Source organism: Ovis canadensis, chromosome 2 (genome assembly GCF_042477335.2).
Source record: "Ovis canadensis isolate MfBH-ARS-UI-01 breed Bighorn chromosome 2, ARS-UI_OviCan_v2, whole genome shotgun sequence".
In the NCBI taxonomy this organism is placed as follows: Eukaryota; Metazoa; Chordata; class Mammalia; order Artiodactyla; family Bovidae; genus Ovis; species Ovis canadensis.
Window position 1 is genome coordinate 102,936,515 of NC_091246.1, and position 20,332 is coordinate 102,956,846.

At 44.5% G+C, this 20,332-nt stretch overlaps 1 protein-coding gene across 1 annotated transcript in view; it reads left to right on the forward strand.

The window, feature by feature from the left end:
- Positions 1 to 20,332, forward strand: part of ELP3 (elongator acetyltransferase complex subunit 3) — a 125,464-nt gene that overhangs the window by 10,305 nt on the left and 94,827 nt on the right. The window contains exons 3-7 of the mRNA XM_069576684.1: positions 402 to 540; positions 10,939 to 11,009; positions 12,288 to 12,351; positions 14,471 to 14,539; positions 16,800 to 16,954. Coding sequence (XP_069432785.1) covers positions 402 to 540; positions 10,939 to 11,009; positions 12,288 to 12,351; positions 14,471 to 14,539; positions 16,800 to 16,954 — 498 coding nt within the window. The remainder of the gene's footprint in view (positions 1 to 401; positions 541 to 10,938; positions 11,010 to 12,287; positions 12,352 to 14,470; positions 14,540 to 16,799; positions 16,955 to 20,332) is intronic.

Consider the following 20,332-nt stretch of genomic DNA (forward strand, 5'->3'; position numbering starts at 1 on the left):
GTTACAACAGGGAGAGGTGCCAGTCGAGGCCAAGTGCATGTCTGATCATTCCACAGTGTGCTGAGCAGGCCCCCGCGAGAGGGTTAACATCCCAGATGCGTGGTGTGGAAGCTGAGGGAGGGTTGAGTCCTTCGAGGCTGGAGCACTACCTTGAATGAGGCCTCAACCATGTCACTGTCCTGGGTCCCGGCCCCTGGTCATCTGGCTTTCTCTCCAGTACTCCAGAGGACAAGAAGTCCTGAGTTTTGTTCTCCTGTTTCCCTGACAGTTAGAGCCACTGTTGTCATCTGGTGAGGGGATACGGGATCGTGAGAGTTGGTGGCATGGTTTATAGGTTGTTCTTCTGGTAGCTTGTCCTTGGAATCTTGTGACCTTGATCACGCTGGATGCTCTACTTTCAGGGTGAAGACCAGGACAGCTGCCAAATACGGGCTCTCGGCGCAGCCCCGCCTGGTGGACATCATCGCTGCGGTCCCGCCTCAGCATCGGAAGGTCTTGGTCCCCAAGCTCAAGGCGAAACCCATCAGAACTGCCAGTGGGGTGAGTGATCGAGTCATCACGTATTGATTGTGTATCTGTTGGGCCACAGATCCCTGCCTCCATGTAGTGAGGTGGAGGTGGGCGATTTGAATTCATAAAATCCACCTGTTGTGGTGTGTACTGGAGTGGAGATGTGTGCAGGATTGCTCGGAGAACGCCAGGGAAGAGAGTCACTCAGAGGAAAAGATGGTGATTTGATTTTGGTGTCTTTAAAAGTGGGGCTTCCCAGGTGGCTCAGTGGTAAAGAATCCGCCTGCCAGTGCAGGAGACCCGGGTTGGACCCCTGGGTCGGGAAGATCCCCTGGAGAAGGACATGCAGCCCACTCCAGTGTTCTTGCCTGAGAATCCCAGGGACGGAGGAGCCTGGCGGGCTACAGTCCATGGGGTCTCCAAGAGTCGGACGTGATTGAGCACGCACTCACGGGGCATAGGGTGGTGAGGGGGAGGAGGTCTTTAAAAGTATAGACTGAAAGTTGGTAACTACCAGAAGATGGTAAATATTGTTAGCCACCTTAAGCTCGTGGCATATAACATACTTATAAAGGGTATTTTGAAAAGTTAACTGATAGTGCAAAGTCATTATGTTAATACGTATGGTAGCTGTGACCCAGTTGACACCATTCAGGAGGGTGTCCAGAAGCCAGATGTCCCTACAGTACAAGGGACTAGGAAGGACCCAAGAGGAGAAAGTGTGGCGCCTGACCGACCCGGAAGTGGTGCCCATGTCAGCGGAGAAGAGCAAGCACAGAGTCATGGGAGCAAGGGGCAGGAATTAGGGCACAGACGGTGTAAGAGGTGTGTGGGGGGAAACCACAAGTGTGCCAGGCTCGCCAGGGCTGCGCTTCACTTTGGAAAGCAGCAGGACTTCGGGGTGAAGTGTTAGTGTGGCATCTGCTTGTCAAAGGTCTTAAATGAAGTGAAGTGAAAGTCGCTCAGTCGTGTCTATCTCTTTGCGACCCCATGGGCTCTACAGTCCATGGAATTCTCCAGGTCAGAATACTGGAGTGGGTAGCTATTCCTTTCTCCAGGAGATGTTCCCAAGCCAGGGATTGAACCCAGGTCTCCTGCATCGCAGGCGGATTTTTTACCAGCTGAGCCACCAGGGAAGCCCAGATGTCCCACAAAGAAGCCAGATACAAAGAAACTGCAAAAGATTTTGAGAAGGGGAGTAATGGGAACCAGATAGATTTTTTCAGAAAATTAATTTGGATACAAGATGTAGGGAGGTCTTCCCTGGTAGCCCAATGGTTAGGAATCCGCCTGCCGGTACAGGGGACACGAGTTCAGTCCCTGGTCGGGGAAGATCCCACATACCGCAGGGCAGCTAACCCCGGGCGCCACCACTGCAGGGCCCTAGAGCCTGGGAGCCTCAACTGCTGACGCCGTGTGCCTGGAGCCTGTGCTCCATGAGAGGAACCACCGCAAAGAGAAGCCCGCAGTCACTGCAGCCAGAGAAGGCCTGTGTGCAGCAACGCAGACCCAGTGCGGCCAAAATTAGAAAGAAAGAAAATGTGGTATCAAGATGGAGGGTCAGTCGCTTGGAGACAGAAAGACCAGTTGGAATGCTCTCAGTTTGAGCTAGGCATGAAGAGCCTCAGTTGAGGCCAGGCCTCCAGGATAACAAGGATGAGTGTGAAAGACACAGGGTGGGATTTGGGCCCTTCTCAAACTTGTTGCCTAGCGTGGAATCCTTTATTCCCAGTGTGAACTAAGTTCAGTCTGTTCCTTGGGTGGGGCTGTTGTACTTCTCATAGCTTACACTGACCTGCCAGGTACCTGCCTCTTCCTGGACCACATCACACTTGTGACTAATTAATCCCCAGAACCTTTGCACAGAGGGTACCATCAATCCCAGCCTCTTCTCTATACTTAAGTGTTTGCGGTTCGTTGGTTGGTTTGTACCGAAGTACAGAAGGCTTTCAGAAAAACGAATAGTTCAAACCTCCACTTTACAGCCCCCCTGCCTCCTCCCCTACCCAGGGCAATGGCTTTTAAGTCTTAGCTGATTTCTTGGCATTTACTTCCATATCCCTAAATAATGTGCTTTCAGGATAAATCTTGAATTGTCAGTTTTAGGCATTATGTACGGGCTTGCCACTGTGCAAGCAAAGGTTTGTCAACCCCTGGACCTGACAGAGGCACCTGGTTTCCACGATTCCATCCTCTGTCCTCCTCCTGGCTCGAGCCACTCCTTTTCTTTCTCCTAGAGCTACTCTTGCTCCGCTCGCCTTTGGACATGGGCATCTTCTGCGGCCCCAGGCCCAATGTTCCTAGTGCCGCACACACTTCCTTTGGTGATCTCATCCACTGACGTCTTTTTTTTTTTTAATATGGATCATTGTTAAAGTCTTTATTGAATTTGTTACAACATCGCTTCCGTTTTATGTTTTGGTTTTTTAGCCTCGAGGCATGTGGGATCTTAGCTGCCCCACCAGGGACTGAACCCGCACCCCCTGCATTGGAAGGCGGGGTCTTAGCCACTGGACCGCCAGGGAGGCCCCCACTGATGTTTTTCAGTACCGCCGTACGCTGACGCCCAGCTCCAGCCTTTCCGCAAACTTCATGTCAAATTGCCTGTTAGGCGTCTCTCCTTTGACTGCCTGTAGACCCTCCAGTGTGGCGAAACCAGACTTGCTTGCTTGCTCAGACTTGCTCTTTCATCCTTCTGGACCACCTTAGTTCATGGTGCCCACATCGATTTGGTTTCCAAATGATGTGAAATGCATTGTCCGTTCCTTCCACCATGGGTAGGAATGTTCTGACCTTTATCATTTCTTATTTTGGAGGTTATTGGAGTCATTTCCTAACAGGCCTGCTTTGTCTTAGCTGCAGCAAATCCACCAGAGTAACCTACTAAAAATGTCAAGAACACACAGCTAATGTCATGCCCTATCTGTCATGCATCCTAAACTCCATGCTTTTATCCCTGCTGTTACTGTTGTGCTTTGTTTTTATTTTTTTATAGAGCTTTAGGCTTACAGAACAGTTGAGCAGAAAGTACAGAGTTGCTTGTACTTCCTCGCCCCCTCCCCCAGGTTGCCCTATAATTGATGCATCAATTGTCGCTGTTCCGTCGCTCAGTCGCATCCACCTCTGCGACCCCGTGTACTGCAGCATGCCAGGCGTCACTGTTCTTCACTATCTCCTGGAGTTCTCTCAAACTCATGTCCATGGAGTCAGTGACGCCATCCAACCATCTCATGCTCTGTCGTCCCCTTCTCCTCCCGCCTTCAGTCTTTGCCAGCATCAGGCTGTTTTCAAGTGAGTCAGCTCTTTGCATCAGGTGGCCAAAGTATTAGAGCTTCAGCTTCAGCATCAGTCCTTCCAAAGAACACCCAGGATTGATTTCCTTTAGGACTGATTGGTTTGATATCCTTGCAGTCTAAGGGACTCTCAAGAGTCTTCTCCAACAGCACAGTTCAAAAGCATCAATTCTTCAGCGTTCAGTCTTTATGGTCCATCTCTCATATCCATACATCACCACTGGAAAAACTGTAGCTTTGACTGTAATGCTATTTTTTTTTTTTAATATGCTCTCTATGTTCATCATAGCTTTCTTCCAAGGAGCAAGCATCTTTTAGTATCAGGGCTGCAGTCACCATTCACGGTGATGATGGAGCCCAAGAAAATCAAGTCTGTCACTGTTCCGTTGTTGCCCATCTGTTTGCCATGAAGTGATGGGACCAGATGCCATAGTCTTTGTTTTTTAAAGGTTGAGTTTTAAGACAGCTTTTTCACTCTCCTCTTTCACCCTCAGCAAGAGGCTCTTTAGTTCCTCTTCGCCTTCTGCCATAAGGGTGGAGTCATCTGCATATCTGAGGTTATTGATATTTTTTCCAGCAATCTTGATTCCAGCTTGAGCTTCATCCAGCCTGGCATTTCGCATGATGTACTCTACATAGAAGTTAAATAAGCAGGGTGACAATATACAGCCTTGATGTACTCCCTTTCCCAGTTTGGAACCAGTCCATTGTTCTGTGTCCAGTTCTAACTGTCACTTCTTGACCTGCATACATGTTTCTCAGGAGGCAAGTAAGGTGGTCTGGTCTTCCCATCACTTTAAGAATTTTCCAAGTTTCTTGTGACCCACACAGTCAAAGGCTTTAGTGTAGTCAGTGAAACAGATGATTTTCTCGAGTTCCTTTGTTCTTTCTGTGATCCAATGGATGTTGCGATTTGATCTCTGGTTCTTCTGCCTTTTCTAAATCCAGCCTTTCCTACATCTGGAAAGTCTCGGTTCATGTACTGTTAAAGCCTAGCTTGAAGGATTTTGAGCACTACCTTGCTAGCCTGTGAAATAAGTGCAGTTGTGCAGTAGTTTTGGAGAAGGCAATGGGAACCCACTCCAGTACTCTTGCCTGGAAAATCCCATGGATGGAGGAGCCTGGTGGGCTGCGGTCCATGGGGTTGCGAAGAGTCGGATTTATTTCACTTTCACTTTTCACCTTCACTCATTGGAGAAGGAAATGGCAACCCACTCCAGTGTTCTTGCCTGGAGAATCCCAGGGACGGGGGAGCCTGGTGGGCTGCCGTCTGTGGGGTCGCACAGAGTCGGACACAACTGAGGCAACTTAGCAGCAGCAGCAGTGCAGTAGTTTGAACATTCTTTGGGATTGTCATGAAAACTGACCTTTCCCAGTTCTGTGGCCACTGCTGAGTTTTCCAAATTTGCTGGCATATTGAACAGCACTTTCACAGCATCATCTTTTAGGATTTGGAATAGCTCAGCTGGAATTCCATCACCTCCACTAGCTTTGTTTGTAGAGCTTCCTAAGGCCGACTTGACTTCACACTCCAGGATGTCTGGCTCTAGGTGAGTGATCGCACCATGGTTATCTGGGTCATTAAGACTTTTTTTGTATAGTTCTCCTGTGTATTCTTGTCACCTCTTCTTAATATCTTCTGCTTCTGTTAGGTCCATACCACTTCTGTCCTTTATCGAGCCCATCTTTGCATGAGATGTTCCCTTGGTGTCTCTGATTTTCGGGGGGAGATCTCTAGTGCTCCCCATCTGTTGTTTTCCTCTATTTGCATTGTTCACTTAAGAATGCTTTCTTATCTCTCCTTGCTGTTCTTTGGAACTCTGCACTCAGATGTGTATATCTTTCCTTTTCTCCTTTGCCTTTTGCTTCTCTTTTCTCAGTTATTTGTAAGGCCTTCTCAGACAACCATTTTGCCTTTTTGCATTTGTTTTTCTTGAGGATGGTTTTGGTCACTGACTCCTGTGCAGTTTTATGAACCTCTGTCTATAGTTCTTCAGGCACTCTATAAGATGTAAGCTCTTAAATCTATTTGTCACTTCCACTGTATAATCGTAAGGGATTTGATTTAGGTCATACCTGAATGGCCTGGTGGTTTTCCCTACTTTCTTTAAGTCTGAATTTTGCAATAAGGAGTTCATGATCTGAGCCATAGTCAGCTCCCAGTCTTGTTTTTACTGACTATAGAGCTTCTCCATCTTCAGCTGCAAAGAATATAGTCAATCTGATTTTGCTATTGACCATCTGGTGATGTCCTTGTGTAGGGTCATCTCTTGTGTTGTTGGAAGAGGGTGTTTGCTATGACCAGTGTATGTTGTCTTGGCAAAACTCTGTTAGCCTTTGCCCTGCTTCATTTTTCACTCCAAGGCCAATCTTGGCTGTTACTCCAAGTATCTCTTGACTTCCTGCTTTTGCATTCCAGTCCCCTATGATGAAAAGGACATCTTTTTTTGGTGTGTTCATTCTAGAAGGTCTTGTAGGTCTTCATAGAACCGTTCTATTTGGTTTCTTTGGTGTTAGTGGTTGGGGCATAGACTTCAGTTACTGTTATATTGAATGGTTTGCCTTGGAAATGAACAGAAATCATTCTGTCATTTTTGAGATTGCACCCAATACTGTACCAGTCTTGCTACATTGCTATTAACTGAAGCCTATAGTTCCCAGTAGGGTCTCTCACAGTTGTACATTCTATGGGTTTTACCAAATGCACAATGTCTTGTATCCACCAAATCATATCGTATGGAATAGTTTCACTGCCCGAAAAGTCCCCTAATGATGCTTTCCTCTGCCTCATTCCCCTGCCCACCACTGATCTGTTTACTGTCTCTCTAGTTTTGCCTTTCCAGAATGCCATGTGGTGGGAAGCAGTGTGTTTTGTAGTTGTTTCATATTAGCTTCTGTTACTTAGCAGTACACATTAAGCTTTTATGCTGTCTTTTTAGTGGCTTGCTGGCTCATTCTTTTTAGCACTGAATAATACTCCATTGTCTGAGTGTACTGCAGTTTGTCTGTCCATGCACCTATTGAAGGCCACCCCAACTGTTTCCAAATTTTGGCAGTTGTGATGACCAAAGCTGTGATAAACATTTGCGTGAAGGTTTTTGTGTATGCAAAAGTTTTCAACTCATTTGAGTACCTAAATACCTAGGAGCATGATGGCCGGATTATATGCTAAGACTTAGTAGTAGTAGCAGTAGTAGTAGTATTTTCGATGTGCTTTTTACCGTGTTTTGGGGAAATAGCTTATTTCTCTAAACCCTCCTCCCCTTCTCACTTGTGTGATTTCAGAGGACAGAGGCCTGCATTAGTATTTCTGTAGTCTTAGGGCCCACCTGCTCTGTGTGGCTCAGAACCTGGCCTGTATCGAAGGTCCTCAATAAAAGATTGAGAAATTAGATTGTCTTCATCAGTGGTATACATATACCACTTGTATCTCCTTATAAATAAAAACATTTGTGTGAAAATCTAAGTTTTTAATTCAGATTTGCAAATTTTGGTTTTTTTGGAGTTTCTCTCGCTCACTGTTTAATGATTGAAGTTAAATTGTAATCATTTTTACTATTAAAACATAATCACAGGCTGATAGAAAAGTTGAAAAGCCGCTGGGAAGAACACTTTCTCCCTGAGCGATTTGAAAGTAAGTTGCAAAACCGACGCCTTTGAATGTTTCAACGTGTGCTTCCTGCAGACAGGGACACTTTCTTACATCACCACAATAAAGGCATCAAAATGAGGAATTTAACATGGATATGTTATCAGTCTCTAGTCCTCACGTCTCATTCAAGTTTCAGCAGCTGTCTCAACAGTAAGCTGCAGGACCCGGTTCAGAATCACGTGCTGTGTTCGGTTGCCATGGGTCTTCAGCCTAGACACTTCCCCCGTCTTTCCTGGACTTCATTGCCTTAACGCTTTTGAGGAAATCAGGCAAGTTGTTGTTGCGCCGCGTCTCCCTCAGTGTGGTTTGATCAGATGTGTCCTCACGATTAGGCTCGGGTTGGCATCTCTGGCAGGAATGTCACGGACGTGACACCGTGTTCTTCTTACAGCCTGTCGGGTGGTGCGTAGCTTGCTGTCCTGCCGCTCATGTTGTCCACTGTGACGAAGCGGGTGTCTGCCAGGCATCCCCTTTGTGAAGTTACTCTTTTCCACTTTGAAATTAACAAGTCTTGTGTGGTGAAGTACTTGGAAACTGTGTAAATGTCCGGTTCCTCATCAGACTTCCAGTTTCCTCATTCGTTATTTTCATGTACAAATTTTCCCAATTTTGTCCAGTAGGAGCCCTTTCAAGATGGTTTCTGTCTCCTTTTCAAATGTCCTCATCATTCTTTGAGCCATTTCTAGCTTTCTGTCATAATAAAATGTTCCAGGCTCATCTTGTACTTTGTTCACCCCAGCTGTGGAATCGGCCTTGTCTCCAAGGAGCCCTGTTTCTTTGACTAGAGAAGAGTTCATTTCTTATTATTTTTTAAACTTTTAAATTTTGTACTGGAGTATAACCAATTAGCAATATTGTGATCGTTTCAGATGGACAGCAAAGTGACCCAGCATCCATATACTCCCCTCCCATCCAGGCTGCCACATGACATTGAGCGGAATACCCTGTCTATACAAGAGGTCCCTGTTGGCTATAGAGAAGGGCATTTAGAAACAAAGATCTGAATGCTAGCTGTGCTCAGTGCTGTTAGAGTGTTGCTGCTACCAGATGCTCTCAGTGAACAGAGGAAATAAACACGTACGTGTATGTATGTACATGCACAGACATACACATAACACATTTGTGTCTGTATTTATCGTGTGTGCATATATATGTACTGCTGCTAATGCTAAGTCGCTTCAGTCGTGTCCAACTCTGTGCGACCCCATGGACTGCAGCCCATCAGGCTCCTCCGTCCCTGGGATTCTCCAGGCAAGAACACTGGAGTGGGTTGCCATTTCCTTCTGCAGTGCGTGAAAGTGAAGTCGCTCAGTCATGTCCGACTTGTAGCGACCCCATGAACGGCAGCCCACTAGGCTCCTCCATCCATGGGATTTTCCAGGCAAGAGTACTGGAGTGGGGTGCCATCGCCTTTTCCGATATATATGTACATATGTGTGTATATCTGTTGTTCAGTCACTCGGTTGTATCCAACTCTTTTCGACCCCATGGACTGCAGGACACCAGGCTTCCCTGTCCTTCACCATCTCCCGGAGTTTGCTCAAACTCACATCCATTGAGCCAGTGATGCTATCCAACCATCTCATCCTTAGTCAGCCCCTTCTCCTCCTGCCTTTGATCTTTCCCAGCATCAGAGTCTTTTCCAGTAGTCAGCTCTTTGTATCAAGTGGCCCAAAGTATTGGAGCTTCAGCTTCAGCATCAGTCCTTCCAATGAACATTCAGGGTTGATTTCCTTAAGGATAGACTGGTTTGATCTCCTTGCTGTCCAAGGGACTCTTAAGAGTCTTCTCCAGCCCCACAGTTGGAAAGCATCAGTTCTTCAGCACTCAGCCTTCCTTATGGCCCAACTCTCACATCCATACACAACTACTGGAAAAACCATAGCCTGGACTATATGGACCTTTATTGGCAAAGTGATATCTCTGCTTTTTAATACACTGTCTAGATTTCTCATAACATTTTTTCCAAGGAGCAAGCTTCGTTTAGTTTCATGGTTACCGTCACTGTTTGCAGTGATTTGGGAGCCCAAGAAAATAAAGTCTGTCACTGTTTCCATTGTTTACCCATCTATTTGCCATGAAGTGATAGGACCGGATTCCATGATCTTAGTTTTTTGAAGGTTGAGTTTTAAGACAGCTTTTTCACTCTCCTCTTTCACCCTCATCAAGAGGCTCTTTAGTTCCTCTTCGCCTTCTGCCATTAGGGTGGTGTCAGCTGCGTATCTGAGATTATTGATATTTCCCCCAGCAATCTTGATTCCAGCTTGGGCTTCATCCAGCCTGGCATTTTGCATGATGTACTCTGCATATAAGATAAATAAGCAGGGTGACAATATACAGCCTTGACGTACTCCTTTTCCAGTTTTGAATCAGTCTGTTGTTCCATGTCTGGTTCTAACTATAGCTTCTTGACCTGCATACAGATTTCTCAGGAGACAGCTAAGGTGGTCTGGTATTCCCATCTCTTGAAGAATTTTCCACAGTTTGTTTTGATCTACACAGTCAAAGGCTTTGGCGTAGTCAATAAAGCAGAAGTTTTTCTGGAATTCCTTTGCTTTTTCTATGATCTGATGGATGTTGGCAATTTGATCTCTGGGTCCTCTGCCTTTTCTAAATCCTGCTCGTACGTCTGGAAGTTCTTGGTTCATGTAGTGTTGAAGCCTGACTTGAAGGATTTTGAGCATCACCATGCTAGCATGTGAAAGGAGCCCAACTGTGCTGTAGTTTGAGCATTCTTTGGCATTGCCCTTCTTTGGGATTGGAATGAAAACTGACCTTTTCCAGTCCTGTGGCCACTGCTGAGTTTTTCAAGTTTGCTGACATATTGAGTGCAGCAATTTTTTTTTTTCATTTAAAGGATTTTATTTTTCCAGATAGGAAGGCTACAAAGTTAAATCCTTAATAACCAAAATTTTATATAATACTTCATTCTTCAAAACTGCCACAGACTTTTGAGCTCTGGACACCCAAGTTACACAAAAACCCAAACCTTCATGCTTTCTCAGTAAACGTACATCTTTCTCAAGAGGCCTTGCATGCTAACTCCACAGCTGAAATTCCTGTTACACGACTGAACCAAACTGAAATCAGGCTGCAGTCAACCTGCGTAGGCCCTGATGGACGCGGGGCTTTGGTCCGCTTCTCTCCCAATCCTGGGTCCATCATGGTCCATTCAACGTCTGTTTACTGCCGACGGTGAGCTCCAAGGTCAGGAAACTGAAGGTTGTGCATGTCTACACTGGTTCCCTTGGAGCCCCAGCAGGGACCCTTCCTCTAAGATTCATTCTGTACTGTCTGATCTGAAGATTAATAACATTGAAAAGAGATCACCCTGGTACCCACGGCTTTGTTTAAGAAACACAACATCACAAGCACTTTTGAAGGCCCTTGTGTTGCGGTCCTCTCCCATTATCTAATAACCACTCTCCAGAATTTCCTATGAATTATTTCACAATTGCTTTTTTATTAATCTTTCTTTTATAGATTGCTGTTGTGGCTGTCATGTGCAAACCCCACAGATGTCCACACATCAGTTTTACAGGAAATATATGTGTGTGAGTATGATGATTTTAATAAGTCATGTATGTGTTTGCATTTTAATTGATATAGCAAGTCCTAGAGCCTTGATCAGTGTGTGCTGGTAATATTTAAAACTTTATTAAAGATTCATAACTTAGTTCTTTGAAATAAGCAGCCACTAATAGGATATTTCAGTGCTTTAAAAATGAAACATATAAAGATTTAAATTTGTTTCAGTGTACAATACATAGGTTATAGAACTCAAAACAGTAGTCTGTTAACTTGATAAATGAAACTTGGAAGTATGAGAAGCCTGAATTCCAAATGTCAGAAATTTAAAATGAATTTGGATCAGCAGAGTATCCCCCCAAAGTTACCCTTATCAGTAATCCTTAAACTTCCTAAGCTTAATTAGAAAACTTAGAAGAATATGCATGACTCTAGAGAGTAAGATCAGTCGGGAGAAACATTTTCTTAAGTGTAGTTATCAAGAGAGCACTGTGAGTATCGATCCAAACTAGGAAGGTCTAGGCGCTGTTATTTGCCCCTAAAAGCGTAAACTTCTAAAAGGATGGTGTGTTGATATACAATATGTGTTTTTCTCTTTCTGACTCGCTTCACTCTGTATGACAGATTCTCAGTCCGTCCACATCTCTGCAAATGACCCAATTCTGCTCCTCTTTATGGCAGAGTGATGTTCCAGTGTGTGGACGCACCACACCATCCTTATCCATTCATCTGTCATATGGAATCTAGAAAAACGATACAGATGAGCCCATTTCCAGGGCAGGACTAGGGGTGCAGATTAGAGCGTGGACCTGTGGACACAGCAGGAAGGAGGGGTGCCGGGTTGAGAGAGGGGCGCTGACACACGTACACTGCGGTGTGTAAAGTAGCTCGCTAGCTGTAGCGTGGGGGGCTCAGCTCGGTGCTCGGTGGGGACCTGGAGGGGTGGCGTCGGGAGGGAGGCTCCAGGAGGAGGAGCTGTATGTATGCATACAGCCGATTCACTTCATCAAACAGCAGAAACGAGCACAGCCTCATACAGCGATTACACTCCAATAAAAAAAAATAAAATGATAGCGGCTGCAGTACTCTGAAAACTACTGCAGTATTGTTCCTGTATGTGTTTACCTTTTTACTTGTTAGTAGAAAATGTAAATACTTGCAGATAGCACGAAGGTACAATCTTCTGTTAGGATTTGAAAATGAAGCTGGTTCAAGCAGGATTTTATGGAGACGGCAGGTACCTGAACTGGACGGTGGAGCTGAGTTCTGAATCTGACACCCTCACCCTTTTGTTGAATTGGCAGGTACTGCCCTGGCGGACCTGATTCAGATTTCGAATATTCCACGCAGTCTTACACTGGATATGAGGTAAAGTAATGTGAGGCTGACCGGAGGAGTGTTATGTCATACTTTACTTCGCATATGCTTTTACAAGTACTGGCTTTCTTAAAATTTTTCTTTCTTATTTTTTTCTTGATTGCACAAGTTACTCATTCATGAAACATTTGCCAAGTGCCTCTATATATTGTTCCAGTCACTGCAGAAATACTTACCTAAGCGCTTATTAGTAACATATGTCAACACTGTTCTAAACGCTTTGCAACTTTAAATCTGGCAGCATTTTGAAGGTAGACACTATTATTATCATAGTTTTATGGATAAGGAAACTGGAGCCTAGAAGGCTTTCACCACTGACCTGGAAGACACATCCTGAACGTAACAGGGCCAGGCCTTGAATTCTGTGCACCTCACCAGGATGTTTTCCTGCCTCTGCAACCGTGAAAAAGACAGGTCAGGTCTTGTGGAGTCTGCATTCTAATAAGTGGAGGGTAGATAGTAATGATGCTGGGAAAGACTGAAGGCAAAAGAAGAGGGCAGCAGAGGATGAGATGGTTAGATAGCATCACCGACTCAGTGGTCATGAGTTGGAGCAAATTCCAGGAGATGGTAAAGGACAGGGAAGTCGGGCATGCTACAGTCCACGGGGTTACAAAAAGGTGGACATGACTTAGTGACTGGACAACAACAAGACAGTAATGAAACAAACGAAAAAATATCACGTACCAGCTGACATGGGAAGCGGGGAAGTAAAGTCAAGTAAGATATAGGAGAGGGTGACTTTAGCTTGGTGGCTGAGAGGGGTGACGTGGTAACTAAGCCCCGAATGACAAGAAGAAGGCTTTCAGGAAGATCAAGAAGGAGCATCCCTAGCAGAGAGAATAGATAAAAGGCGGAGCCAGAGTGAGAAACGGCGGGGCGCTGGAGCAGAGCGGGTGAGGGGAGAATGAGATCTGGGAGACAGTGACACAGAGGCTTGTAAGGCAAGGCAAGAAGTTTGTAATATTGGGCTGGCCGAGAAGTTTGTCTAGGTTTTTCCATAAACTGTCAAGGAAAAACCCAAGTGAACTTTTTGGCCAACCCGACTGGTGTCACGTGCAGCCATCCAGGTTTAAAGCAGAGGAATGGTATAATCCAGGTAGGTTTTAAGAGGCCTTTGATGGCTCTTGTGGGGGCAAGAGCGAGAGTAGGAGGCCACCGAGCAGGCTTTCCAAGCAGTCAACCCCTTCAGAAGAGGCTGGCAGCCAGCAACCTAAGTGACTTATCTTCTTATGTATGGTTTTTCATTTTTTTCCTTTTTTTTTTTTTAATAGATCAAATTGTAAAAATACAAAAGAAATCGCTCAGTGAAAATGCTCCCTCTCATCACTTTCCCTGGCCACCCCATTCGGCTCCAGCCCACTGAACAGTCAGTTAGTCTCGGCCCTTTCCTGTTCATCCAGCATAGATATTAACAGCATATAGATATAAAGGCAATTCATCTTCTTCATCCTGGCTTTGTACACCGCAGGTAGTCTGTCAAGACCTTGCCTTTCTCATTTAACGATGTGTCTTCAGGGAACATTTTCTTTTTATTCTATTTATTTATTATTTTTGACTGTGCTGGGTCTTTACCTCTGCACACAGTCTTTCTCTGGCTGCAGTGCACAGGGCCCCTCTTCATTGTGGCTTCCCTTGTGGAGCACAGGTTCCAGGCACGCGGCTTCAGTAGCTGCCGCACGAGGGCTCAGTAGCTGGGAACATTTTCTATCAGGACGTTGTTTGGTGGCCGTTGCTTTGTATGACAGCATGAAGACTTCGCGTTAAGCCATCACAGACTGTGTTGTAATTTAATGATCTGGTTCAAAGGTTATTTTCTCAAGGAACTCTTTCTGAATATGCATGCACACCTCTGTCTAGGGCAGCAAAACAGTTTGGTGACCCTGGGGATTCCATCAGCGTTTACACAAAGCTGTAACTATGACCCAGGGAGCTGCCTGCTGTTGAATGGAGACCAGCTGGATAATCTTCAGGTCAATATTTCAAACTGACCAAACTGAGGAAGGAAGAAAGGAGCCCAAGAGAATTTTAGTTTTTTATACAACCCTTTTGAAACTACACCTTATTTTTAATTCAATGTGGGCATGACAGGATATTTTTCTTTTTTTAGCCAACCTCCATGCGAGCTATCCGTGCCAGATATGACCCTTACCTGCAGACAAGACACCGGATAGAACAGGTAAGGTTTTACAAAGCCTTTTTACATTAGATCTTTATACTCAGGAGGTACTGTTGCTTGATTTGAGTCGAACCAGAAATAACTGAAAGAATATTTCTCTCCTTCAGAAGTTTTTAATATCCCATCCGAGGGAGAGGACAGTTTTGCAGTTCCTAGCAGGGTCAAAAACGCCACTTGCTTTAAAGACCATATTATTTTCTGTAAGGATTTTATAGTCTCTAAAGTTCTTTGAGTTTGTAGAAAGTCATTGTTATGAAACTTACAGTGTGTGGCAGTGTCAAAGGTCTTAGACAATAGGTGGGTGGTTTGAATTTTAGCTTCCATAAGCCAAGTGAGAAGTATAGTGGCTGGTTTGCTGGGATGAGAATAGGGAATTGACTACAGGGCAATGAGGGACTCGTGGAAACTATAGAATTGTACTGTATAATGGTGGTTGTGGTAGTTACACAACTCTAAACTCATTTAATTGTGCACTTAAAGTTAATGGATTTTATTGTGTGGGGTTGGCCAGAAAAGTTGCAACATCTTAGGGAAAACCCAAACGAACTTATTGGCCAACCCAATGTGTAAATTATATCTTAATATAACTGATTAAAAAACAAGTACTATGTCGGTGGCCTTGCTGTGTTCAAGAAGGCTGAACGTTAATTTCATTTTAAACTTGTCTAATTTAAAACAACGCAAGCACTGTCCATAGTTTTAATAGTAACATCTAGTCGGGCAACTAGACAGTCTGAAAGGGAAAGTAACACGTAACAGAAAGTCACTTCTGTGTTGATTTCTTTTTTAGCCATGGTATTTAATTTATTTAAAATGTTTCAGTAGAGCTTGAAAGGTTTCTGTTAACCGAGAAGGAGTATGGGTTCTGGAAGATGTAGAAAGTACCAGAGGGCAGTGATTCTTCTCCCAGCTGTGAATGTGCTAGAATCACCGGAATGACGTTTCGCCACTGGAGTTATGCGGTGCTGTCTGATTTAGGGTCCAGCAAGATACTTTGAAAAAGCTACCAGGAAGATTTAACTGTGTATCCCTGGTGAACGACCGTAGATGGAGTGTTCCTTTAGTGTTGATAGCTATCTACACATACTTAGATATTTGCATGGGTTCCACATGCATGCACGTACTCTTACATATGTGTAAGGATTTACATATGTATTGGGTTGGCCAAAAAGTCCATTTGGGTTTTTCCGTAAGATGTTATGAAAGAGCCGGAATGAAGTTTTTGGTCAACCTGCTATAAGGATGTATGTATTTATAAGTTGCTATTTTCCATTTTCAGAAATTAGTATTCAAAAAGATAACTTTCTGCTCATATTAAGTATGGATATCCTCTTTACTTAGTACATTAGAGTTCATAATTTGTAGTCCACTTGACTGAGTTTTTCTCAAGCCAACACCTGGCAAGAAATCGAAATACCTGTTTTTAAAAATTAGAATCTTGACTTATTGTTGTTGAAATATGGAAAGATCTGTATCATTGTATCCCCACATAGAGGAGATATTATATTTCAGACTGATTTTTTCCCCCCAACCTCTGAAACCAGGCTAAAAAGGTGCCACCTGTATCCAGAATCTTCACAATTCAAAACTGCAAAGTTTTCATTTGAAACTGCTGTCTTAATGCTGCTTTCTCATCTGGTGCTCACTTTCTTTCGTTTGCATCAAGTCCTGGGTATACTGCCTGTAGTCTTCTTTGTCATCAGTGCTGGCCTCAAGGTCTGGCATAAAATACATATTGAGGGGGTTTCCCCGGTGGCCCAGGGGTTGAGACTTTGCCTTCCAGTGCAGGGGTACAGGTTCAGTCCCTGGTCAGGGAGCTAAGATTCTGCGTGCCTCCTGGCAAAAAGACAGAACGTGAAACAGACGCGGTCTGGTAGCAGATTCAGTGAGGTCTCCTTAAAAACACAGAATCGAGAAAGATCTGTTCATTCTATTACAGTGTATACAATTATATCTTGCATGATCTTGCTGCTAATTTATATTCTCTGTATTTTTGAATGTTCACTTAACTCTGTAAGTTGACATCAAACTTTTGATTATTTTAAATTCTTACTCTTCCTTCTTATTTGAGCCATAATTATTTTTCTTTCGGACTCTGGAACCTATTTTCTTAAGTCTGTAGAATTTGCTCAACATGTTTGCTTCTCATTTTTAAACTGTAGTGATGAAAACACTGCCAAGTCAAATTAGAAATTTTCAGTAAGCCACTTAAGAGTAGTTGACTATACCTTCCTAATGCTGACGAATTTATGTCTTTCAGTTAAAGCAACTTGGTCACAGTGTGGATAAAGTGGAATTTATCGTGATGGGTGGAACATTTATGGCCCTTCCAGAAGAATACAGAGATTATTTTATTCGAAATTTACACGATGCCTTATCAGGACATACCTCCAACAATATTTATGAGGCCGTCAAGTAAGAAACCCTTATTTTATCACATTCACCTGAGTGGTTGCTGGTTTGTCCTCCTAGCAGCAGTCTGAGAATCCCTTCTGCTCTGTGTCTATCCTCCTAGTTCTTTGGGGGACAAGGGGAGAGGTTTTCATTCTTTTTACTTGCATGGTTTTCATGGGTGGTACCGTTAAATATATTTTTTCCAATTTTACTGAGATGTAGTTGACATTCAATACTGTCTGCAGGTGTACAGCGTAATGACTTCACTTATATCCTGAAATGGTGACCACCATAAGTTTAGTTAACAAGAATCGTCTCATGCAGTCCTAGTGGTTGTTGTTACTGCTATATTGTGGGGAGACGGGTTATGTGTTTTAAAAGTGAGTGTGGTCCATTGGCATTAGTATTCTTACAAAGTCACTGTGCAAAAGAATAAAAAGGGGGAAAAAAAGAAAAACAACAAAACATACAAAATCACTGTGCAGATCTCTTCGGCCTTCGGCTGGTCTAAGCTGCAGCAGTGGCCTTGATTGCAGTTGGTGAGCTCACCCAGAAAGAGCACGGCCAGTACTTTTAATCTGAGACCGTGAGCTGCTATCAAATTCACAGAACAAATGACTATTATTTAATAGTTATTGTTTTATGACTTACTATCTGATGCCTGTTGAGTCATTTCTCTTTGTGGATGGGATCGTTTATTCGTTTCAAATTCTAGTTGATAAGACAGAAGACAGCTATGCTTTCTTTTGATACCTCCTGTCTCCATTTTTAGTGAGAAGAAAACTAAAGTTTGCTAAGGTTGGTGATTTTAGAAGGGAAAGTCTTAAAATAGTTTTTATTTTCAGAAATTTCAGGGACACCTGGCTAAGCTACCTAGCTAAGTACTCTGCCTTTAATTACTGAACGTTAATTGAAGGCCCACTAGGGACCGTGCTCTCCCTGGGGTACCGGGAACAACACGGTGAGCAAGACGGATGCTGTCCTTGCCCTGGCGGTGCTCACATTCTGCTGGTTCAACAGATAACAGACAGTAGGTGCCGTGATGGAGACAGACTGCTGTGCTGGAGAAACATAGGCTGATCCTGAACGTGACCTGGCAATGTTTAAGCTGAGATCGGAAGTATATGGAGGAGCCAGTCAGGCCAGGCTCAGGAAACCAGTAAGACAGAGACACTGAAATAAGGAAGAAGCTTGAGGTGCTCCTCAGAGAGGAGGCAGATGTGGCTAGATTCCAGCGAACCGAGGAGCAGGTTGTCATCAGGGGAGCTTGAGGAGTCAGGTCACGCTGGATGTTGAGGACTTACAAACATTGGAATCAGCAGTAGGAAGTAGGGGAATGGTTTGAAGCCAGAGAGTGGCGTGTTCAGGTTTGTAAGTCTGAAGGCATCCCGGCTCTTGCGTGGCAAGTGGATTTCAGGGGTGCCAGAGTAGAAGTGGTAACCCAGGTGGGAGGCTGTTGTGCCCACCCCTGCTCGAAAGAGGGTGGTGGCTGCAGTGACAGAAAAGGATAGATGGGTTAGAGCTATATTTTATTGCTGATGGACTTTGAATCAGGTTGGAAATAAGAAAGAGGGAGTCGAGGGTGACACCCAGTTTGGGGTTGTAGAAAGGGACCGAGGGTAGCGCTGCCTACCAAGATGGAAGAACAGGAGAAAGAATGGGTTTGTGGGAGAAAAGTCAAGACTTTTCCTTTGGCTTTATTAAGTTTGAAATGCCTCAAGTGGGGACATGTGTAGGCAGTACAAGAGATGCCTGGGCTGGCAATAAATGGTCCAGAAAAAAAATGTTCTGTAACATTTCATGGAAAAATGTGAACGACCTTTTGGCCAGCCCTATAAAACTGAGGATTATCAGATTGTTACAGGTGTTTATCATCATGCAAATGGATGCGCTTACCTTATGGGAGGGTCTCATGCATCTCCAGGGTACACTACATGAAAAAGCAAGTTTTAGAGCAGCTCTTACTGTGTGATCCTGTCTTTTGTGTGGCCATGCCCTGGAAGAGGTGATAGAATCATGGTCATCATTGGCATCCACGTTCTCCGTGGCGGGAGGGACGTGGGAAATGGGAGTGAAGGGGGGCAGTCACATTTACACTGTCTGCAGTGTGCTGGGCGCTACAGTAAGTATTTACTTACTTAATTCTCCCAAGAAATCTTTGAGTTATATATTTAAATCATCCCTGTTTTACAAGTGAGGAAACTGAGGCCCAGAGAGATGAAGCCACTTGGCCCAGGTCCACAGGAGGTGAAGTGGGGCCTGTGAAACCGAGGCAGCTTTGTTTTCAGAGCCAAAATTTGGCTATAGTTATAATGGAGGACATCGTGCCAGGTGTAAAATGAACGAGAGTGCCTGTCTGTGTGTGTGAGCACACGTTTGTATACATCACCAGAGCTTCAAAATACTGGAAGAAATAGGTTTCTTTTTCTTTTTTTCCTTGCACCCCCTCTCCTACTGCCTTCAGGCTTTTTTCTGGATTCTTTTTTATTACAGTGGGGGTGGGTTGGGTGCAGGATGACAGTTAATTATAAGGTTGTTCAAACAGTGCCTCTCTAAGTATTTTGCAGGGTGATAATAAGTAAGACTTCAGTTCAGTTCAGTTCAGTCACTCAGTCGTGTCCGACTCTTTGTGACCCCATGAATCGCAGCACGCCAGGCCTCCCTGTCCATCACCAACTCCTGGAGTTCACTCAGACTCACGTCCATCAAGTCCGTGATGCCATCCAGCCATCTCATCCTCTGTCGTCCCCTTCTCCTCCTGCCCCCAATCCCTCCCAGCATCAGAGTCTTAATGTAGGACTTGAATGAACCCAAAGATGCTTTCATTATCCTGTAATTAGAATGGTTCTTGGCATGTAGCAGCCACAAGCAAACTGGTGAATGAATTTTGAATGATCGTCTGTTGGTCGGATATTGACAACTAATGACCCACGTAGGGGTGCCTCTTGGAATGGGGGACAGGGTGCTGTGCTCACCCTACTTCAATCTCCTTAATGTCTTAATGCTCTCCTTTGGGTTGGTAAAAATGAAAAGAGTAGAGAGACTTTTTCATAAGTTTAAATAAATCTCCAGGGTAGTTTTGAAATATGAGGGAAGTGGGCAGGACACAGCCTTTAAAAGAATGAGACGGGCATGTGTCCAACTCTCTGCGAACCCGTGGACTGTAGCCCACCCGACGACTCTGCCCGTGAAATTTCTCAGTCAAGAAGACTGGACTGGGTTGCCATTTCCTTCTCTAGGGGATCTTCCTGACCCAAGGGTCAAACACAGGTCTCCTGCATCTTCTACACTGGCAGGCAAATCCTTTACCGTTGAGCCACCTGGGAAACCCATGACACGGCCATGGGACATGGCAGACTGCTTGGAACCATGATGGTGGAACAGTTAGCCTCTAGTAGA